We start from the raw sequence: 23,893 nt of genomic DNA on the forward strand, positions 1-23,893 counted from the left end.
GTATTGGAGCGTAGGAGTTGGTAGCCTATTAATTAAGTAAGAAGCAGTTGTAAAAGCATATGTCCAGAACGAAGAGGGAAGTTTGGCGTGAGAAAGAAGAGAAAGACCCGTCTCAACTATGTGACGATGTCGTCTTTCGGCAAAGCCATTGTGCTCAGGAGTGTGAGGAGGGGATGTTAAGTGAGAAATGCCATCAGATGTAATAGTCGGAGTTAATTTAATGTATTCTCCACCATTATCGGAGTAAAGATGAATGATGGGTCGTTTAAAAAAATTTTCAACCAAGGCACGGAAACGCTGAAAGACAGAGGCAGTGTCGGATTTGTTTTTAATTGGGTAAAGCCAAATATATTTGGAAAAGTGATCAATAAAAACAACATAATACTTGTAATTATCAATAGAGTGAATAGGGGAAGTCTACACATCAGAGAAGATAATATCAAGAGGAGCAGTAGAAACTAATGTAGAGACGGAAAAAGGAAACTTATGACTTTTATTTATCTCACAAGAGTTACAGTGACTAATGTGAGAACTAGTATGTAAATTAAATTGTCGACAAAGACGACTAAATATATTGATAGAGAGGTGCCCAAAACGGTGATGCCACGCCAAAGTAGAAGCAGCAAGACCGACATGAACACTAGGAAAGCTTGGAGTCCATTCATAGATGCCACGATCAATTGTTCCTTGAAGAAGAACCTTGTTCGTAGTTTTGCTCTTTATAGAAAAAGAAGAGGATGAGAATTCGACAAAGGCATTATTGTCGAGACAAAGTTGTGAAATAGAAAGAATTTTGCGAGAAATTGTAGGGACGTATAAAACATTATTGAAAATAAGAGTTAGAGATGAAGAAATAGGGATAGAAAATGAACCTATATGCGAGATGGGGAGACTAGAACCATCACCAATAATAAGCTCGTCAGCACCATCATAGGGAGTGTGAAGAGCAAGTGTAGAGAGGTCATTAGTGACATGGTGAGTAGCACCACTGTCCAAGAGAAAAGACGAGTTGGAAGATGGCGGAGGAGCAGTGGCAGTGTGTGCTTGGGGATGGACAGTGGTGGATGGGCGAGAGGTGCGTGGGGGAGGGGGAGGAGGGAAAGTAACAGTAGGATAGTCACGCTTAAACTTACGGCAAGTTTGCATGAAGTGGCCTTGAAAGCGGCAGTACTGACACTTACCCTTGAAGATGGGAGTGTCATTTGGTGTTGGCAGAAGACCAGCAGAGGATGGTGGGGCAGAGGAGGGGGCACGGTAGGGTGCAGGACGGTGGACAGCAGCAAGGGCAGAAGCAGGGAAGTTTTGTTGTGGTGGAGATGAGGTTTGCAAGAGCAATTCGTGGTTAAGAAGCTTCTCGTGGAGAGCTTCAAGGCTAATGGGATTGTCGCGAGCACGGACGGCATCAATGACAGATTTATAGGTGTTTGAATCGAGTCCTTTGAGAACACGATCAACAATGTCTTCATTGTCAAGTACCTTACCAAGAAGGGCAAGTTCAGTGGTACAAGAGTGTACCGCTTGCATATACTCAGAGACGGAGAGATCGCCTTTGCTGAGATTGTCAAACCGATTTTTGATTTGAAGAATATGACCCCGAGAGGGGTTAGCATAGGTTGTGGACAGAATAGACCACACCTCGTGGGAGGTGGTGGCCTTAAGGACTAGAGGAGAGACGGAAGGGTCAAGAGTGCCAAGGATAGCACCTTTGAGAAGGCTATCTTGACGCATCCATGTAGCATAGGCAGGGTTTGGGGACGTTTTGGAATCTAGGGCAGTGAGAGTATGGTCGGGTTTGGGAAAAGTGCCATCGACATACTTAAGGAGATCGAAACCAAAGAGGATATCAGCGACTTGTGTCTTCCATGTTTGGTAAGTTTTTGGGGTAAGTTTTGTGCAGCTGTTGAAGTTAATAAGGAGAAAGGGAGAGTTGGGTTCATTAGGGTTAGCAAAGGAGAGACCAGAGGTGGTCATTGTGGAGGACGGAGAAAAAAAAAATTTGGAATTTTTCAGGATCAAAAGCTCGATACCATGTAGAAATTATATGAAAGAAGGCATAATATTATTGATGATAATACAAGGTATTTATAGTGATACAACGATGCATTAAAAACCCTAAGATACAATGCTTGAAGAGCAAGACGGAAATAATTACAATTAGGAAAGCTGCGGAAATAATTACAATAAATACTAATAGAAATATATTAAACTATGTATTATTAACAGGTAGTAGGTATTTAAGGCGATATCAAGACGATTCTATGCAAATTTTTAAAATGCATTGTTCGTGACCATTTTTTTGTGTGAAAAATCTGAATTAATGGACGGGATGACCCATCAACAACTCTATGCATAATGATATAAACAACAGTGTAAAATGAAATGGAGGTGGCTTTAGTGGTTCATAATAATAATGGGGTGGAGAATTTATATGGACGAAATAGAGGAAGTTATTAACAAAAATAATTTCCTTTATGAGGGCATTAGGTTGGTGGGTGGTCAGGTGGGTCCTTGCTAATGGAGATGAACACCTTGACAAAGATAAGTTGGAGGAGTCAATCGGAAGCTAAGAGCTCGAGTTCATGCTTATACGTGCCAAGGATGGTGCCATTAACATAGAGAATGAGATCTACCACTTTGTTTCCTATGCTCACTATTATGGTTACACTCTTCACTCTTGAGTAGGCACCATTAGTATTGGGGATGAGGGTGGTTACCTATTTACTTTTGTACTGGTATATAACTATCTCGCGTACTGATATACTTATGCCGTGAATTACTGATTAATTATCTAGCACAAATGTTTAAGTTGTGACTCAGACTTGAAAAATATATTCGATTTTTGTTGTTGCAGAAATGAGAGACTAGTTCTTAAAGTTCTGGGATAGCATCTTGCGATTGTAAGTTCCCACATTCGTCCAGAATAAATAAATTTTGTTATAGTATGCATCACATTTTGCACTCTGTTTTTATTAAATGTTAGACCTTCCAATCTTCCATACAGAGTTGAAGATTAATAACAACTGCAGTCTGCAATACAGTTTGAATCCTGCAATGGCTTTAATATGGGGAAGCTTTGCTTTCAAAAATACAACATTGAGCTTGTTTTCAAGGCAAGTATATTATTGGTGCTGGTGAATGGACGACATCTGGTCTACCCTAGATTATAAGTTCTCTAAGAAATAGTCTCATGAGAAGATTATTATTAGACCGACCCATAATAATGTACTCCCTCCGTCCCGGTCATTTGTTGTCCTTTTCTATTTTAGGGTGTCTCAGTCATTTGTTGTCCTTTCTATTTTAAGAATGAACTTGATGAGTAATTTGATCATTCTCATTCAATTTGTTGCACTTGTCATTTTGTTATTGGCCTTATCCTCTTTCCTTGGTTTTTGTGCCAAAACGAAAGGACAACAATTGATCGGGACGGAGGGAGTATTCCATAGTTCTTTCTTGTTTTCAATATTTATTTATAGATTAACGCCTTAACGGGTCTTATAAAAATACGAGTGTATTTTTTTTTTTTTTTTTTTTAAATTGGGTTTGTCTCTCCAAGAGGGGTGGTATATATTAGTTGAAATTATAATTATAATACCCAAATGACAAGAGTACAACTGTAAATGAGTTGCAAATATTCTGTGATTCTGCCTAATACCATGGCAGTTATAATTAGTGGTGAACATTGTTTAGTTGACAGGGAGGATGGAGAGAGAAAGTCACTGTTATTCTGCTGTTAACAAGTCTTCTTTCAAATGAAAATGGACAGGCTAAATGTACAAACTCCCTTTCACTTCCTACCTTCTCGCATTTTTGTTCCTCCATTCTCAATTCTCAATTTCCAAACAAACAAAAACCTAATTTTCATATTTTTCTAAAAAACATTGCTTTTGAATTAACATCATTGCCTAGATAAAAAAAAAAAAAATCATAAGCTTTTGCTTTATACTGAAATTTCTGGTAAAATATTCATTTAGCTCTTTATAATTTTACTGGAAATTTTATGGTTGGTATATTGATCATATCGTTGCATTGCGGTTTCCAATTTCTGAAATTAATTGATGATGAAGTCAATGATGTATTTTGGCATTGGAAATTCAATATAATTTCGCTGTCATATGCTAATGTAACATTTTTTCGAATGACTTGGTCTAAAATTGTATTGATGTGGATAATGTCCAGGATTATACTTGTTCGTCCTCTACCTGCAAACAGCTGTGAATTGAATAGTATTTTTATTATCTTAATGAATTTGACAATGTCAATCTTTATCCTTGCTAGGCCTAGTCTGACAAAGGTAAAAATAGGTCAGAAATTCTCATCATTTCTATAATTGTTTTGGTTTCTCAGATTCAACATAAATTCCCTGGCTTTGAGCATCAAATAAGTAATCGAAAACCAGTCCAGAAGGGTTGATCATCTGTTTATTGATTTGCAAAAAAAACTGCATTCTCAAAGGATAAAGCAAAAAAGCGTCTTCATTGCTGAAGTTCAGCTAGTAAGGTAGTAAAGGCCAGACTGACATTAAAAGGGCCGGAAAATGGTGTTGGAAGGTGGGGACCAGGACCTGGTGCAAGGGCCTGATACCCGCCGCGAAAAGATATTTGTATCTGTGAGACTGAGGCCTCTCAATGGGAAGGAAATCCAGAGCAATGATTTTGCTGATTGGGAGTGCATCAACAATACCACCATCATATTCAAGAATTGCCTTGCTGAACGTTCCATGTATCCTAATGCCTATAATTTTGGTAAGCTAATCCCCTTCAACATTGAGTTTTTGATTTAATTATATATTGGATATTTCACATCCAATTTTATTACTTGTTATTGTACTACTGCTATTTCGGATTAAACATGTTTCTGATTTGATTTTTGACATTGATTGGTGATTTGTAACGATTTTTGTTCCTTCCATTTTGCATAACTGTGCGATAGACAGAGTATTTGGGAATGATTGTTCTACAAAGAAAGTCTATGAGGAGGCTGCTAAAGAAGTTGCTCTTTCGGTTTTAAATGGCATTAATTGTGAGTCATCCATCTTCTACATTCTGAATTCTGCCTTTATCATTTGTCATTGTCTTCAACTTATTGATGACTTGCTCGAAATTTATGCATCTTCGTTAAATAGCAAGTGTCTTCGCGTATGGACAAACAAGCAGTGGGAAGACATTTACAATGAGTGGAATAACACACTATGCTGTATCAGATATATATGATTATATAGAGAAGGTACTCAGAATTTCAGATCATATTTCTTTCTTCATTTGACATTTATTTATATTAAAACAAACATTTTGTTGATATTGAAATACATTTTGTAACTTTTGAACAGCATAAGGAGAGGGAATTTGTGATGAAATTCTCGGCTATTGAAATCTACAATGAAAATGTCAGGGACCTCTTGAGTCCAGATCCTACACCCCTGAGGTGCTTGGATGATCCCGAGGTAAGTTTTATAGTCAATATATAGTTCAAGCCATTATGCAATCATAAAATTAGACAAAAAAATAACTATGATACTTCCACACTCCACTTTGGCATCTGTGTCTTTAAGCAAAACAGCATTCCTTTTGACTCAACTCGACATGGTACAGAGATACCTCATTTTAGGGCATAACATAACAAGAATTCACACAAAAGCCTTATTCTGTGCGAAGTGATATGACACATACTCACTCCATTTATGCTAATACTATTTATTTATATTGAAAAAAGTTGCACAAAATAGCCTTTTCAACACAACCTGCATCGACACTTGCAATCAAGTGTGAGTAACATAGAACACAATTGATACTAAGAATAATGGCCTTTGTCGGTTGAAGGTGGAGGACGGGGGGGCTAAGGACTCACTATTGTTTGGCTATGATTATATGAATTGTGATGGTATAAAGCAAAATGGGTCACTGGCTGGGCTCCTTTTTATTGTAAAGTAGTCATTCAATTTAATTCTCGACACAATATTCATTTATTGGTCATCCAGAAATAACAAATAGCTACCTTGTGGTTGTAACATAGAAGTAAAGCTCCTTACATCCAACCCCCCTGACCCCACTATTTGTGAGAGCATTTGATACTCTGGGCTAATGTTGTTGTTGTTGGATAACAGAGAGGGACAGTGGTCGAGAGACTTACAGAGGAGATTCTGAGAGATAGAGGTCATCTTCTTGAGCTCATTGCTGTTTGCGAAGGTAAGGACCTTTAAACTGAGGTTTTTTAGTCTTTGGGGATACAAGGTACCAACATTGTCCTAATTTGAAATGATTTATGCCCATGTTCTTTACTTGTAGCACAAAGACAGACAGGAGAAACCGGTCTTAACGAAACAAGTTCTAGATCTCATCAAATCCTCAGGCTGGTATGTTGTTGATTTACAAAATGGCACCTTTACCTATGAGATGTTTACTTATGATAGATTTGAACTCTATCAGACTATTGAAAGCTCTGCTCGTCGATTTGGTGGTGGAAACTCGAGTATGCTTGCGGCAAATGTGGTATGCAAGCCTGTTCTCTTAGCTTTACGATATTGTGATTATCAACGATGTAAAAAACTAATCAGAATTTGAACAGTTATAATGTTGTCATGATGTTTTCTCACATAGAACTTTGTTGATCTTGCTGGAAGCGAGCGTACCTCTCAAACACTGTCAACTGGTACGCGACTGAAAGAAGGTTCGCACATAAATCGAAGTTTGCTAACTCTTGGGAAAGTTATACGCACTCTGAGGTTATTACCTTTCTTTCGTATCCACTTTATGCATTTTTTCACCAAAATAGATGGTCAATTATTTTCTTTCAATTGAAATCTGTGCGCAATTTCTCATGTTTTGATAAATTACTCACTTGTGGGAATACCCGACAATATTCTATACTAGACTATGAAACATTTGACACATACATTGTATAAATCGGTTTCAAACAAACTCTACTAAAAATATTTATGTATAATTCTAATATCTTATGCAAGAATAAGAAGTGATAGAGGCATAGAGCTAATGCATGAAGTCTGAAATGCAGCAAAGGCAGAAATGCGCATGTTCCATATCGAGACTCAAAGCTAACGCGCATACTGCACAACTCTTTGGGAGGAAATGCCAGGACCGCTATTATATGCACCATGAGCCCGGCCCACAGTCATCTAGAACAATCTAGAAATACGCTGTTATTCGCAAGCTGCGCGAAGGAGGTGAGTACCAATGCTCAGGTGAATGTGGTGATGTCTGACAAGGCATTGGTGAAACAGTTGAAGAAAGAGTTGGCAAAATTGGAAACTGAACTCAAGACTATATCATCAGTCTCCACAAAGGATGATGTTACTTCCATTCTGAAAGAAAAAGAACTTCAGATTGAAAAGGTGAGCAACACTTTTTTATTGGATTCATCTGTGAAGGAACTCCTTTATCAGACGACCAGAAATCATGGTCAAATGAGACTCCACAGTTATTAACCCCTATGTCTTAGCAATTTGTTTACGTTTGCTATTGAAGCGGTTTTCGAACAAGCACCTGTGAATGGATAATAAGTAACTTATAAAGGTTAGGTTAGAATGTAAAAATGGCGGAGTCCACTAGTCTCATGGGTAGAATGGGAAAAAAGCTGGTTGACAGTCATTTTACCAATGGCTGAGATTGACTGAGAAGAGTAATATGCAAACTAATACAAGTATGAAGTTTGAAAGTAAGAATTACTTCATTCAGTGATTCAATTATCCAAATATCACTTGCCTTACCATTGCCTTGTTCTTATATACAACCAGATGGAGAAAGAAATGAAAGAACTTAGTAGGCAGCGTGATCTTGCTCAATCAAGAATAGAAGAGCTGCTAAGAACTGCTGGGAGTCACCAGTTCTCACGGCCGCAGGATGATGTGTCAAGTCGTCAAACATCAGAATCACGGGAGAAAATTTCATGGGTAGATGATTCATCGGTAACATCAGACATATCAGATTACCAGCGTTTGGATGTGGACCTAGCAACCTCAGAATCCTTCCAGTATCTTGATGAACATACTGATTTCGATTTTTCCACTCAAACGTCTAATGTTTTCGACAACTATGTTCACAATGCAACCCCGGATTTTGCTCCTGCAGTTTGGGAGGAAATGACCGCCGTCACAACTAGAGTAGATGAAGACATGGAAGATAACTGCAAGGAGGTTCATTGCATTGAAGTTGAAGCAAGTATCGATGGGAAAACAAACTTATCAGATCCTTTGACTGGTTTTTCTCAAGAAGTTATAGAGAAAGAAAGGGAAAGGGAGAAAGAGGAAGAAAAGAAGAGCATTATTGAGAAAGAGTGTATTGTATCAGTTGAAGAGATGAAAGGAAGAGAGTCAGACAAGTCAGAGGTTGATGTATTGGTGACTGATGAAGTTGATGTTATTCCACTTGAACTAAAGGAAGAAATGAAGTCTATGATTGTAAAAGAGCACACCACGTCATCTGAAAAGGATCAAGAGTTTGAAAATGAGACGAATCCTTCTGATGTGAAGTGTGGGACACAGGTATCTGAAAACGGGTATACAAATTCATCCGAAAAGGAAGAGAGATTGTCAGATAACTCAAAGGCTGAAAAAGAGTGTACTTTATCTTCCGAAAAGAAAGAAGAAATAAAAGTGGAAAATCACTGTGATAGTGATTACGAGGAATTGGTGAAAAGGATTAAGGAACTGCAAAAGACTATTGACAGCTTGGCCAACCGGAACCCTCTTGAACACTACTCTCCTTCCATGGAGTCAGACAGATTGACCAACAGACCGTCGAACTTGAGCAAAAGTAGGAGTTGTAAGGCAGTTTTGAGTACGATTCGTGCCACTTCTACCTTTGATACGGTAGTTCAACATCATCAGAATCAATCTTTTGGTGGGTTTGACCAGGTGGCTGTCTCAGAAAGGCCAAAGAAATTGCCTAAGGGATTCGATACGAATGATGGGTGCGATGCAGATACATCTATATCAGGTTTTCCAACTACTATAAGAGATGCTATAAGGATTGAGATGGATCAGGATGTCAGGAATTCTGATGTGAGCGACAGTTCCAGCATATACACTTCTGTTGCAGGAACAAATGGAGATGCTAAACATAATCCCCACAAGCTAATAGGATCCAAATTGGTGAGTATGCAATGCCTCTTCCTTTTTTAAGTATGCCAAAAATAGAAATTCCTCTTGATGCACATTCTATGTAGTTTACACATCGGCAAAATCGTGATAAGTATCTATATCATACTTCAGTTTCCACAAAAAAAAAAAAAAAAAAAATCAGTCTAAATGACATACCAATACAATAACATTACCTCAGTGAATTAGGGTGATGAACTGATGAATGTATGCACTCTTACCTTTGCGTTGAGAACAAATAAAGGTTCTTTCCAGACATCCCACGATGCAAACTACATTAAGAATTGCATCAAATGACTTCCACTTCACAATTTTTTTTTAAAAAAAAAAGTGCAACAAATCTGGTATGCGATTTTTCTCTTATTCCATCAAACTTCGGAACCAAATAATATTGAGTCTCTGGCTTCATTATGACAGATACTAACACACAAGTAAATTAGATAAAGAAATATGTTACAAACACAAGAAGTGGGTTATATTGTTTTTATGTGACCACTGAACATCAAGGAACAAGCGTCCTCAGATTGTCACATCTAGTCCCGCGCTCTGTTCAAAATCCTGGTGTGATTGAGCAAGGTTGCTGGTTTTTTGCAGGATGGTATCATGGATGATTTGTCTGAACCAAAGTACAGTGAATCTAGTGACAGCGTCCGAGACATAGCCTCATGTGGGATGCAGGAAAGAGATTGCATGTCAGAGGGAACACCAAGCAGTTTACAATCCCCATTAAGTTGGAGTGAGGAGTTCGAGAACACGCGGTTCAGAATCATCGAACTTTGGCATGCATGCCATATACCATTAGTCCACAGAACCTATTTTTACTTGCTCTTCAAAGGTGATCCCTCTGACAAGCTGTACTTGGAGGTAGAGCTCAGAAGGTTGTCTTTCATTAAGAACCGATTTGATCAAGGCCAAAAGATTGTAATGGATGGTCAGATTTCGACACCATCTTCAAGGTACAGTCTGTTATTTTCGCTCTAACCTGTACCAACAACATGCATGCTTGCTCATATTGAGTTATTGACCACTTCAGCATGAAGGCATTGAATCAAGAAAGGGAGATGTTGATGAAGCAAATGTACAAGATGATCCCGCTTCAAGAGAGAGAAAGCCTTTTTGAGAAATGGGGGATTGCAATAAACAGCAAGCAGAGGAGACTGCAATTGGCACAACAGCTTTGGACAGACAGCAAGGATATGCAGCATATCAGGGAGAGTGCAAGCGTTGTTGCTAAGCTGGTTGGTTTTGCAGACGATGGTGAAGTCGCCAAGGAGATGTTCGTGGGCCCCAGTCTCAATCCTAAAACTATCATTAACCGCAGATCCTATAGCTGGATTTCTGGCATACCATCTCTTGCTTAAAAGCTTCTAGCCAATTTTTCTTGCTTCTAACTCGAAAACAAAAAAAGTCGTTTTATCCCAAAAAAAAAAAAAAAAAAAAACGTCTATTTCTTTTCTTCAAGGAGTGTAGGAGTGACAGATTTAGTATTGCTGATCTATATGATGTTGGTTAATTGGGTACTAACTACTAACCCAGAAATTTATTTGTCGTACATATTAGATTAACAATTTGTTTGTGACCCATGGTCCACGGTACATATTTGGTTAAGCTATACTCCGACTTACTTCGTCCTTTTTTATAATCATTTATTTGTCGCACATATTAAATTGTTTATTAATCCGACCGGCTTATGAACAATCAGTCCAACTTGAACACGTCTATTGCATTTCTTTTTTCTTTTTTGGTGTAAATCAAGGTGTTCACCCTCGACAACGGTGTATAATCCCCTCGCCGCGGGTGCTCTCACGAAGAGATAAACGACTGGGTAAAGAGTTTGCTCCATTCCCATCAGCACGTCTATTGCATTTCAGGTTTATCATTAGATGTAATTTTGATAACATACATTTAAGTTGAACAAGTATTTTTCTAATTTGAGCCAATCTGGCTTAAAACCATCTCAAACATACATTAGTCAATATATATTTAAATGAAACCCAACACAAAGAGACCGTCTTAAGTTTAAGACGATCCTCAATCTTTTGCATTCCTGTTTATATGTGTTGGACTCATCCTACATTATAGGATGACCTATAGGAGAGTGACTGATCGATCAGATAGGACTTGAATGCAAATCTGACTGAACATCTCGATGAAAATTGTGACAAAATTAATTACATTTTCAACCATGAGTTGAGGAAAACCTAATCCTTATTCAACAACATACCAAAAGATCCATCAACAAATACTGGGATCTACATAATCCATAAATCACTCTTGTACAGACTACACTGACAACCAGAGATATCTATACATAGCAAGATCACGATACCTGTCTACGAGACTTATGATTGAAGAACAGCTCCCTCCGAGATCTTCCATCCAGATCCTAAATACGACATCTGGTACCTTGTCGTGTAAGTTTTGGTGTAAGAATCATTGTTCTGGGGTTGGCCTACATCTGTTAAATTGGCCGACTCTTCAAGAGTTGCTTCTACTGTGGCTCGCTTACCGTCCTGGGATACAGTTATACTATCGATACTGACGTCTATCAAACTGTAGTCCCAAACCCAACCACGCTCGGCGATATCCTTCGCCCGGTCGGTCCAAATCTTAAGCATATTGCCATCCAGAACCTAAAAGTTTGTTTCTTCATATCAATATAAATATAATACAATAAAACATACTATTAGTACTTAGTATCTACTCAACATAAGAAATAAGCATTTACAAAAACACTGTAATCTCCATCTCTCTAAAAAGCATCCCCCTTCTCTCTAAAATCAAAAACAAAACAACCCTAATTTCTTATTGAGCCGCCGCCACCCCTACCACACACATCCTCACCTGTTCCCCCTGTCCTATCGCCGGAGATGGGTTCCTCCTTTAACCTATCTCCGGCGATACGTTGCCTCTGAGCTCTGATTTTGGCTTGCTTTCAATCCTCCCTTGGTCGGATTGTGGTTCCGTTTCGATCGTCCGGCGGCTGGTTGGGTTTGATGTCTTTGCTATGAGGTCATTCCGTTCCTCCGTTCTCCTGTCCTGTCATCGAAGGACTTGCTGGCCAATCAAGGGTGTTTTCCCCTCTCCCTCACCCCTTTCCCCACCCTGGTATGTTTCTGTTTATGTTATGGGTCGTCGAGTTTAGCGTTTCTTTGTGTCCTTTTTTGTTTGTGGTGGCGGGTTTTGGGTCGATTCGGTGTTTCCCCCTTCCCCTCCGATCGTCCCTTGTCCTGTTTCATCTTGTGTTTCATCTTGTCGGGCTGGGGTGTTTTGTCTAGGGTTGGTTTTGTAGCAGGTAGCCGATGGTCCTATGGTCATGGTCCTATGGTCCTGGGGGGTTGTGAAATTTGGAGTCTCAGTTTTTTGGGGGTTGATGGTTGAAGGGTCGTCCGTGACGGTCGTGGTTGGCGTGTGGGTCCGTTTGTTTGGTAGGAGTATTGCCGTGGAAGCCTGGACTTTTGTCCTTCAGCGGAGGCGTGTTTGTAGGGTGGAGTCGGGTTCTTTGGTTGTGTTGTTGGTTGGTCGGTTGCGGTGGTTTCACCTTTGACTTATGTGTTTTTTCATCTTTTTGTGTCTTTTGTTAATTCAAATAATAAATTCCGGTTGGTTTGGGGTGTCCTGTCCCCTTATCCTTGGGTCAATTAGGATGAAGGTTACTTTGCATCGGGACTGTGTAGGGTCCAACTCACCACGGTTTTCTGAGTTGGTGTTGGTAAGGGGATTGTTCAAGTGGTTCCCCTCCTTGTTATCTACCTTTTTACTCACTTTTCTGGGCCGTGAGATTCTGGTCAACGGGGTTTATGTTCGAAAGTGTAGGAGTTTGCTCTCCTCTGAAGACAGATTTTTGTGGTCTGTCTTCCGCCTTTTCTTTCTACGTCCTTGGGGCGTAAGTGCACTTTGTTCTTTCTCGTTGGGTCAAGGGGCTCATCTCATTGGTTTCTGAATGAGGTGTTTCACAGCCAAGGAGATGAATCTCCAAGACGCTTCCTAGGGTCTTGTTACAGGTATTTCTCCGAAGTTGTATCTATTAAGACGAGTAACAATGAGTTGGTGGAGGCTCGTTGGTTTTCTGAGGAAGATTTTCACAGCCAAGGAGATGAATCTCCGAGACCCTTTCTTGGGTATTGTTGCAGGTATTTCTCCGAAGCTACATCAATCAAGACAAGCAAAGATGGGTGTTTTCCTTTGGCCAGCGCTGCTCATCCATTAGCGATTGGGGTAGATTATGATTTTGAAGAGCGTGTTCAGACTTTCGTCGTACGCCATCAACACTATGTTGTTAACCGATGCAACTTTTACCTTGTTTCAGTTTATGTTATTAGTAGTAACCTAGTGTTTTATGTTGTAGTTTATAGGTATGGTCTAGTGAGCCGTACCACTATAATGTAAGACTCTTTCTTCACAGCAATCAAAAAAAAAAAAAAAAAAAAATACTTAGTAGGAGTAGTGGTTCTCATCCGTTTGTCTACATTTGGTTCTGCAATTTGAATCCTCTCCATTTCTTCTCTCCATTTCCTTCCCTAATACACCCATATTATATTATATACTCCCTCCATTCAACTCCACTTTGCAGGTTTCACTTTTGCACACTATTCACAAGTGGATATTCAACTTCAGTTTTCTTTCGATACATAAGTTAAAATATATTCATGTGGGATCTTATTTGATTCGTATTTAAGAGTACATTAAAAATATCTAACTTTTATAATTTTTGCAAATACGTAGTTAAAGATATTTACCGCGTAAAAGTGGCGTTGGCAAACGTGATAAAGCAAACATGTAAAGTGGAGTTGAATGGAGGGAGTATCTAATTTCCATTTACCTTTTTCATACTCAAGTGTATTTTCAACCACCCGATCTATTTAGAATTAGATCTGGACCATTAATAAGTAATGGACCTCCATTTGTTTTTGAGAAAATGGAGAGGACTGGATCAGTATTTGTGTTTATACAAACACATGCAAGTGGATTACGGGTATTTATTATAGGGCGGTTAGTGTTAATAGTGACGGTAAGGACAAAAACTGGGCAGACTTTTTGACACACAAGACTTGTTTAAGTTGAAAACACAAACAAATAGCTGAGACGAATAAAAAATTAAAGGGGTATTTTCTCGTGTACCCCTGAACTTTTTCGTTTTCTATGGTGTACCCCTCGTTTTTCACAAAAAAACTTTGACCGACAATAATTCTCTGTTACGAGTTCAGAAAATGGTAATTTTTTTTTTCAAACCAATTATCTCGTCAAGGCCTTCAATTTGAAAAAAAAAAATCACCGCTTTTTAAACACGTAGCCGGTAGTTATGGTTGGTCAAACATTTTTTAACGAATAAACTTTGACCGACCATAATTCCCGACTACGAGTTGAAACGTCGGTGAATTTTTTTTTTAAACGGAAGACCTTTTAAAGAAGGTCAATTTGAAAAAAAAGTTTAACGTATTCTGAACTTGTAGCCAATAGTTATTGACGGTCAAAGTTTTTTGCATGAAAAGAGGGGTATATCATAGAAAATGAAAAAGTTGAGGGGTACACGAGAGAATATCCCAAAATTAAAAACAGAATACTCAATGTAGTCCCCCTAATGCGCACATATAGCCGTAGATATGAGAAACCCATATTGCCCTTGGTAATATTACAGTCACGGTACAACTGCCAATAGTTCATAGAAACCATGGCCAATTTCTCATAAACAAAGGGAAGGATGGAAGCACCATAGATAAGTAAAGACTATGAAGGTGGTCACTATTTCAGCTATTAACACCCACAATCATATGAGTAGGCGCAATAGTCATGAACTCCTAAACTTACACAAGAAAGCTTTGATTTACCTCTGACAACTTGTCAAGGGAATGACTTGGTCCCAGCGCCTGCGATTTTATGTTCTGCCATCTCCTAACCAGAGCATCCGCAAGTCTGGCATCCATTTTTTGTATTTCCATCTCGACAAATTCATTATTTGGGAGTCCTGCTTTTTTTGTGTGCAAAAGTTAGTATACGTGCATTTCTGTACAAAACTAAGCTTAGGAAAATCTGAGTCAGCTCTTGGCCAAATCTGCCACCCTCATTCCCAGAATCTTAGCTTTCTAAAGGTTGAGAATGATCAATTTCTAGCTTCTTTTATAATGTACCACAATCATCCTCATAAAGCAATTAACTCACCAAGAGAAAAAGTAAAGGCCCACTTAAGGTCACATTTCCTAATTCCTATGTTATTTCAATGTCAAACTTGTTCAAGTCATTCGTGTCTGAAAGGCGTCTCTAGATGTAAATCGGAGAACCACATTTTCTTTGGGGGGGGGGGAGATAGCTACGTTTCAACAGACAGAGAGAATATTAAAATAAAAGAACCCAAAATTAACTAAGATGAAGAATATTTAGCAAGTCATACCCACATCAGAGAGATCAGTGGCCATAGCAGAACCAACTTGCTTCTGCACACTTGCGGATCCATTTTTGCCAGGAAAAAGTTTCAAGCCAACAAAAGCCGTCATCCCAATCACTACACCGGCACACATAATCTTCACACTTGCATCTTTTATTTTCTCCGTGATTGATTCTTGTTCACTAGCTTCTTCCATAACATTTTTACTGGATAAGTCAACATAACTTAGATTATTATCATATATAAGCTCTGATGACCTGTACTCTTCTCCAAAGCCATTAATTCCAACATCTTCTTGGCGTGTTATGCGGTCGCCATTAGAGCTTGGTGGGAACACCTTTCGCAGTGCCTGTACTACACTGCTTGTGACAGTGTCAATCACTGCAGTAGCCTCAGCCCCAATCCTTACTATGGCTGCTGCCGCTGCTACTGAAGACCCACTTCCACTCTCCAGCCGTTCCAAGTGCTTCAAAACAGCAGGATCATCATAATAATCCCGGAGTTTAAATTGAGCACCATCTGTCTCCCTGAATTTAGAGAAAACCTCCTCAGTCAGCCAAGTCTCCAACAATATGCATAAGCCCGGAAGTGTATCGTTGTCTTCATCATGCCTCGAGTTCTCCAATATGAAATCCACAATTGCTGGATTCCTATAAGGTGAATTTTCAACATCCAGACCCAACCATGTCCGACACTGATCAAGATCACCAACCAACAGTGAACAGAGACCCCTTGCACATGCAAATTCCTTCTCACGGTTTACATTAGTAGCATTTAAGGAAACAGCATCAGCTGGAACTGCTGCTTTGGTCTGTTGAAGTTGTTGGAACAAGTTGTCAGCATCTTGAATTAGATGCGGCTTCTTGCTAATGAAAGCCTGCGCAACAAGTGCTAGAGCTACTCTATAAGCTTCAAAGCTTTCAGCTGGAATGTTTCTTGGCGTTGCAGTAAAAAGTTCAACCTGTTACAAGGCGCAACAGGCTGTGTTATTTCTATACTAGGTAAGTTTTAGACCGAGACAACTAAAGGTGACAAAAACTCGAAAAGCATCAAACACCATAACCAAGTTAGGTAAATTCCGAGCTTTCTCTTCATATCTCATATCAACTCTCCAAATAGCCGAAGAGGTCCCATGGACAATGAGTTACAGGTTCAAGTCTCCTTTCCATTAGTATTTTCCCTGTCTTGTGCACTTGTGCCTATTCTTACTCCTAATAAATAACACTCCCAAAAAGAGCATAAGAAAGACTTTACACCAACCTGCTCAGCAGCTGTCATATGTAGAAAGGCCTCATTCATAAACTCTTCTCGAGTAAAACCTCCAGCTATAGCTACAGCACCACCACCTCCAACAGCCCATAACATATTGCGCACACGTTGAAGCCCTTCTTCTCTCTTCTTCCTATATTCATCACTGAGAGGTAAACCCAAGAGCTCCAAAACATAACGTGGGTAGATCTCCTCTAGTGTCTCATCAATTTGTGCTTGTAAATCTGGTGCAAGACTACTAGAGCCTTCTTCCTGCATAAAAGGTAAGGTAGGCTATTACCCCTTGATATTCAGATAGATACAACTAAATATACCATTAGATAAACAAGGACTTGCTTGCATTTCCAACAAAGGTCCTAAAATGTACACAAAAGCTGCAAGTCTACAAACTAAAATCCGATCAATCATGATCAAGATCAACAAATAAAGCCTATGGCAGTTAAATTGGCTCCAAGCCTTCAGATAATCTTGAATTGCATATAGTGCTCTACTGCATTAAACTAAAACAAATGAAGAATCCATTACAACAAAACACACTATGCCAATCAGCCTTTCCATCGTTAGCATAACCAAATTCTTTCACCTCCCAGCAGTACATCTGGAAGCTCAAAAGGACGATGAAAATGCAAAATTCATCAAGCTAAAAAGGACTTCGAATGATATCGCACAGCTAAGACCCAAGACAGCCTAAATAAGGATTGAGACCTCATAAATTTCATACAAACCGTTCAGTTCTCTTTGCCTGTTGGCACCGGATGAAATGAATTGCAAACTCTCACCTGCAGAAGTTTTAAAGCTCGTTCCAGAGCCTCACATCCATAGACATAATCAGGAGGAGATAAGGCCATCGCATCCCTTGAGAGGTCAACAAACGCCAAGGCCATTGCCAAAACAACATCGTGCTTGAAGGACTTAGGAAGCCTATCTTTCAACAAAACGTCTCCAATCCTCAGAACCAGCTCTGATTCTCCAGTCTCTTGTAAAATACACATAGCTCCAGGCACCTAAAAGTACGAAAGACCATCAGCTAACTATATCTATATATAATTCATATCTATCGCTAATCCGACCATCTATTAACAATTCCTAAGATTTATTGCTTCAAGTGAAAAATCTAACATCAATGTATTTTAGCCAAAAATATCAAAATCTACCCCATGTTCAATTTGCTGCAGTGTAGAGTAATGTTCCACATATCAATAATTCACTATATCAGTACAGAGTACCCTTAGCCTGAAATATCCGTCAATTTGACCAATTTTAACAATTGCAATCTTGAACAATAATCTTCCAGATATATTGTCAACAGAGGAACGCATAGCATTCCTACATCGCCGTATCCTTAAAAGCCTCAGTACGCTAATGATCATCCAAACCTTAGCACAAGATGATAACCATTTCCCGCAATTGAACCATCTAAAGTATCATAGTTTAATTAAAAGTGTATGGCAGTGTGGGGTAGAGTTTAAGCAGATACCTTGTCAAAGGGGACGTCAAAGAGAGTAGTTTCGTCGTCAGCTTCAGAAAGACCCAAATTATACTCTCTCCTAAAACTAGGGTTGGAAAGAGTATCAGAAGCAGCTTGAAGAATCTGCCTTCTTGCCACCAGAGCATCTTGGGAGTATCCATATTGCGGTGGCTTCGAAACCTTGCCTTCAAACGCTCTCCGTATTCCATCCCCCAAGAAATGAGGTTCAGCTCCCAACACCTGAATTTTCACAAATGAATTAGGTTTTCATCAATATAGTTAAAATTCCTGAATTTCAGTAACTTGTAATATGTGCAAATGTAGAAAATTAGGTCTCCTAAGAAACGGACAGCATCACACTAAACTAATGCGAGATATAACATTTAAAAGGGACACTGCCAATGTATCATACTCAATTAGTCTCACAATTTAACTAGCTTTTCCAACCCTTTTATACAGTTTACCTATTAAAAAATAAGACCATTTAATAACTTCCCAACATCTGCATTTTTACATAAAATTAGGGCTCATCAACAAAGTTCAAATTGCCGAATTTTGGCTTTACTCAAACTTGTAACATGTTCAAAACTAGAGACTTTTTCAGACCAAACTAATAGAAGACCTAAAATTTGAAAATGAGTGTTACTAATAATATCACATTGAATCAGTCTAGTGTAAAATGTGACACGAAATCCACACAATTGAACTAAATCCCCGCCCCATTTATCCATTTACAACTAGCAATTATACACTGGCTTGTCTCACAATAATATCGTTATTAGTCCGCCCATATTAGAAATTCTTGTATGAGTAGTCCCACACTAAGGTGGTTGAGCTTCTTTCTATAGTGAAGTACTCCCTCTATCCCGGTTATTTGTTTAAGTAGTCCCACACTAAGTATTTCATTTTTGGGTGTCCCAGTCAATTGTTAACCTTTTCACTTTGGAAATGTCTTTGATGGTCAACTTGATCCTCCACACTAAATTTGGTCCACCTGCCGTCTAATAACTGACGACCTCTTCTTTCCTTGGTCTTTGTGCAAAAACTAAAGGTAAACAAATGACCGGGACGGAGGGAGTAACAGTCTTTGATGCAGTTCGGGAGAAGTTTTCAGCTTAGGTAATTCAGAAACAGCCTATTTGAGTTGCTAACACCAGAGTAAGTTGAGTTCATCCAGCCCCTTTTTACCGGAGCTATTGAGGCACTAAGGTAATGTTGTTGTTTAGTAGTCCCACACACCATTTTATATAGAGACGGTCTCATACGAGAATTTGTAGAGCAATTACGGAGAAATTAAGAAAAGAAAAGAAAAGAGAAAACCTGGTAGAAATTGAGAGGAAGGGAGAAATGGCGGTCAGGAGGAGCAAGAGAAGGAGGGAGAGAAGCGAAAGTGGAGGCGGAGGCGGAGGAAGCGGCGGAGGAGTTGTCGGCGGAAGGAAAGAAGTGGAAGTCGGAGAGGAGGCGGTGGGCCCATTTACTACCGGAAAAAGGCGTCGACGTGCCGGCATTAGCAGCGGCGGAGACGGTGAAGACGCGGTGGTGGCGGGTGCGGAGATATTTGTTGGGGGAGAAGGGAGGAAGAGGAAGAGGAGGGGGAGGAATGAAGCCAAGATGTGTGAGTGATCCCATTTTTTCACTCGTTTTTGCACGTTCACTTGACTCTCTAGTTGGAATCAGTCAGATGATGCTCCCTAGCTTTTTTGACAAATATTTCCTCAGTACCAATCCAAAAGTAACACTTGCTAAAGTGTCCGTACCAATTTAAAGGTAACATATTATAAATGAACTGTAAATTGACAATAATACCCTTATTTCTTCCTTATATTTACATAAATATCAACTTATGGCCCAAACACCAACCCAACATTAAACCTACACACCAACTTGCTTTCCTCTTTTGCCCCCACTTTTACCCTCTTTTTTTGGTTTCCCCAATTTTTACCATATTACTTTTGGATTGGTATGAAGGGAGTAGTTATTTTGATGGATAAAATCTGTTACAAGCTACCGACGTAAGATAAAGGGATAAAAAGTTGTAACCGTCATAAGTAAGAGGGGATGTTATTTTAAAGGCTATTTCTAATACTACTCGTAAACGGGGTAATCGAATTGGGTTCAGGTCGGTTCAGTTCAGTTGACCCGAGTCAATTCCGAGTGCAAGAATTCGGGCCCGGTCATTTCGAGTCAACTATTTAAGTTTTTTATGTATAATAGTTAGTGTACAACAATAAACATTCGGGTCGGGTTATACTAAGTTGGGTCAATTCGTGTCAAGCTCGGGTCTTGAGTTCGGATGTCAGATCGAGAACGAATCGGGTTATTCGGTTCGACTCTTTCAGGTCGGATCAATTTTGCCAGGTCAATTTTTTTATGGATTTTTCTAAATTGTGTCCAATAGGCACATGATAATAAATGATTTAGGCATATATTAATCCTAATTGTTTCATTAATTTTTTTCAAATTTCCTAAATTGTCTTCATTAGAATGAGAGGTTATCTTATGCACTCTAAAAAAATTCCTTTTACACATTGACGGTGGAAATTATGGAGGAAATTATAGAAACTTGTGCTTATGTCCTCAGTGCTAAGCTAGCTCTAATAGTATTGTATATGTGTAATAATTTTGGATCATGTCTTTTATCATTTTGGATCACGTCTTTTCAAATTTGAAGAGTCGAGATTGGGTAATAAACAACGAAATGGTGACGGAAATCACAAAGAGTGTTACATTTCTCAATCACTTATGGAGAGTTCGTTCACAGGTGCATTTTGGGGGTTTACAGGTGTATATTGATGTACTGCTTTGTTACCGGAAATTGTCCATTTGCTGTGGTTGGATATATAATTGTGTCGTGTTTTAGTTTTACTGTGGGTTAATTACTGCCATGTTTGTTCTGATTTTTGAGCGGAGTTTCTGCTTTCTTGTGTAATGGTAATAGTGGATATAACATTATGGTGAAGTAGAAGAAAAGATCAATTTATCAAAAAAGAGAAGACTTTGATAACTTTGTCTATTTTATTAGTAGCATCTAAATATCAAAAATCTTAACCAAGACTTTAAAAATTATCATTGTTTACGAGGACGATCATACCCCTATCTGCCCACTTCCTCGATCCACCATTAATTAATCTCAAATCCCAACACACTGTTTCTCATTTTGTTGTAGAAGTAAATACTTCGAATTTTAATCAATGAAAGGAAATAGTAATGGTAATAGTGTATGCAACATTATGGTCAAGTTGAACAAATAGGACATGTGGACAAAAGGGAATATGCACTGTACTGTGTGTGATGGTATTCAGATTTCATTTTTTTTTGTCTACATACAGTTGCTGCTTCTTCTCAGATCTTATACATTATTTTCTTTAAACCTTGTAAGGGACAAATAAATAAAGATAAAAATACAGTCAATAATTGTGGGGTTTGCTTATATGGCAGGAATTTCTTGACCAGATTGTAGACATCAATAATCGATTTGGTATTGAATTTCAAAAATACTGGTAAAGTGGAGAAGAAACCCGGTAAATGGTTTGAATATTTCACCACAAGGCAATCAAATGAAATCATTATCAGAAGCAGCTCGGCAAGAAAAGCTTCGCACATATGCATATCAGGTATCTTCTAACTAGCTATTTTCCTTTAATCAAATTGTTATGAAATCCAGCAGCTTATGAGTATTGTCCAGTATAATAAAATGGTGTATGATTTTGGGTTCAGGCTTATCTCAAAATCAAACATTGTGGCTTAATTTCGGTTACCGCTTCTCGCTTCAATATCCAGTCACAGTATTGGCAGTTTGCAGCTTTCCTGACCTATCATAAACAAAGCTTATGCTTCTAAACATTATATTGAATGAAATCTCAGAAACATGGATGTGTGTTTTCTATGTTATTTTCCATCTTTATGTGGATTGAACATCCAAGTATGAGCCCTATTTTACATTTAAAGAACGATTCGTAGTCACATATAATTATATAAAGTAGCATTAGATGCTTGAGAGTAGTGAGTGAGGATCGTGGTTGGAAAAATATCATACGTAATACCCAACATATGCGAACTTCTGATATGTGGATTTTAGTAATGTTAATGTATGAACCTCTGGCCTTTAAAGCGGATGGAATTGCCTAAGAAGCCGCGTGATTGTTACTCATTTGGAGTTTGGCCATCCTTTTTGCTATTACAGATAGTGCGCTCTTTTAAGGTGCAGACATTAAAATTAGCCTAAAATATATGTTACAAGGAATCTACAAAGTATTTTCAAATCAATGTGTCAAATATTCTGAGGGTGTTAGATACATCAACATGTCTGTTGTGAAATTTTTACATATTGTATAATCATCCATTAAAGACACCTAGATAAGTAGACGACTACCCATACGATAAACAATTGTCCCTCTTTCATTATTTATGTTATTATATCGTTGTTTCTTATCTCTTATCCTTCTTCTCCCTATCTCTCTCTCCTTCTCTGTCTCCTTTTTCCTTTCGAGTTCTTCTCTGTCTTCTCTAATTTCTTTTATTATCGTGCTGCTTTCATTCCCCCTTTTCTCATTTTCAGTATTCAGTGTTCTTGGCTCTGTCTTTCTTTCTCTTTTGTTCTCTCTTCCGTCTTTCTCAATCATCAAAGCAACAACAATGGCGCTCAAGAATTGTATCCGGCTGATAAAAACACATAGCAGGTAAGTTGCTCTGTTGTTTCATGTGATTTCTGTTACTGATTGTGAATTAAATTAAATAAGTTAGGGTTTAGTTTATTTTGGGTTTAAATTAATTTTTTTTGGGTGAACATGTAAGTAATATTAAAAAACGATCAACACATACAAAATCAGATCATCCAAATCCAATTAGGACATGAAACCCCTAATCAGATGAGAATGTCTTTCTTTCAGTTGCGGACTTATAATGTTATGAATCTTATTATAGATTATCTTTTTAATAGTGTTCAGCATTAGCTCAGGTAACATCAGGCATTTATCATACAAACACTTATTCCTTGCTTGCCAGGGGTTTAAATTAATGGCATGCAATAATTTGGGCCTTCTTTTTAGGTTTTAATTGATTGCATGTAATAATTTGGGGCTCAAAAGAGTAGCCTTTACTTTTCCATTTTCAATTTCTGGGTTATTTTTGTGTACTTATTATAGGTTAGTGATACCTGTCGAAGTGAGTACCAAAAATAATATTTATAAATTCCGAACTACAACTAGCAAGCGGTAGTAAGGGTCGATCCGCAGGGAGGTAGGGAGATAATAGTTGCTTTTAATTTTAGTCTAAGGGTAACAGTTGAGGGGGGTTTTGATATGAATTAAATCTAAATCTAATGACATAAACTAAATAAGCAAATAAAAGTAATAAAGGATGTAAACAATGATAGAAGAAATGCTAAGACGGTCGGTTCACTATAGCTGCGATGGCACACAATCCTAGGTAAGTCCGAAATACAGTCGCGTAGGATGGGTAAAACAAGTCCTCTCGGTCCAAGTTAACTAGTAGCTCCTTTCGGCCTATGCTACTAGTCCCTAGGTCTCACTAATGTTAGCTCTCGCCCCGATTAGTGATTCCTAAAGCCTAAATTACATTATCTCTCAATCTCAGCAATTTAGTCGTCTCAATTCATTAATTAATGCCCTCCCCTATGTTACGATCTACGGGTTGGTCAAAACTA

General features: G+C 38.5%; 2 protein-coding genes and 1 long non-coding RNA gene across 4 annotated transcripts; 2 read left to right on the plus strand and 1 right to left on the minus strand.

The window, feature by feature from the left end:
- The first annotated feature begins 2,365 nt into the window (after window positions 1-2,365).
- On the plus strand, window positions 2,366-3,337 carry LOC141596989 (uncharacterized). Its single transcript, XR_012522655.1, has 3 exons — window positions 2,366-2,732; window positions 2,852-2,897; window positions 3,002-3,337. It is a non-coding gene; the product is annotated as an uncharacterized LOC141596989 (long non-coding RNA).
- A 257-nt stretch (window positions 3,338-3,594) lies between these two features.
- LOC141596991 (kinesin-like protein KIN-7J) lies at window positions 3,595-10,765 on the plus strand. Of its 2 annotated transcripts, none has more exons than XM_074417273.1 (13): window positions 3,595-3,770; window positions 4,345-4,742; window positions 4,930-5,019; window positions 5,123-5,223; window positions 5,327-5,440; window positions 6,101-6,182; window positions 6,282-6,349; window positions 6,423-6,485; window positions 6,594-6,718; window positions 7,009-7,345; window positions 7,748-9,103; window positions 9,704-10,065; window positions 10,143-10,765. In XM_074417273.1, the coding sequence occupies exons 2-13, from the start codon at window positions 4,535-4,537 to the stop codon at window positions 10,468-10,470; spliced, it is 3,234 nt and encodes a 1,077-aa protein (XP_074273374.1). In that variant the 5' UTR covers window positions 3,595-3,770; window positions 4,345-4,534; the 3' UTR covers window positions 10,471-10,765. The 2 variants fall into 2 exon arrangements, with proteins under 2 accessions (XP_074273374.1, XP_074273375.1); XM_074417274.1 differs by having other exon boundaries at window positions 3,693-3,954.
- Window positions 10,766-11,230: 465 nt separating this feature from the next.
- Window positions 11,231-19,989, minus strand: LOC141596992 (protein ACCUMULATION AND REPLICATION OF CHLOROPLASTS 6, chloroplastic). Its single transcript, XM_074417275.1, has 7 exons — window positions 19,549-19,989; window positions 18,238-18,468; window positions 17,540-17,764; window positions 16,752-17,012; window positions 15,498-16,452; window positions 14,938-15,074; window positions 11,231-11,742 (listed from the first exon to the last, which is right to left on the minus strand). Exons 1-7 carry the CDS (start codon window positions 19,855-19,857, stop codon window positions 11,452-11,454), a joined length of 2,409 nt encoding a protein of 802 aa, XP_074273376.1. The 5' UTR covers window positions 19,858-19,989; the 3' UTR covers window positions 11,231-11,451.
- Between the last annotated feature and the right edge of the window lie 3,904 nt (window positions 19,990-23,893).

The sequence above is a fragment of the Silene latifolia genome, chromosome 8 (genome assembly GCF_048544455.1).
Source record: "Silene latifolia isolate original U9 population chromosome 8, ASM4854445v1, whole genome shotgun sequence".
Classification (NCBI taxonomy): Eukaryota; Viridiplantae; Streptophyta; class Magnoliopsida; order Caryophyllales; family Caryophyllaceae; genus Silene; species Silene latifolia.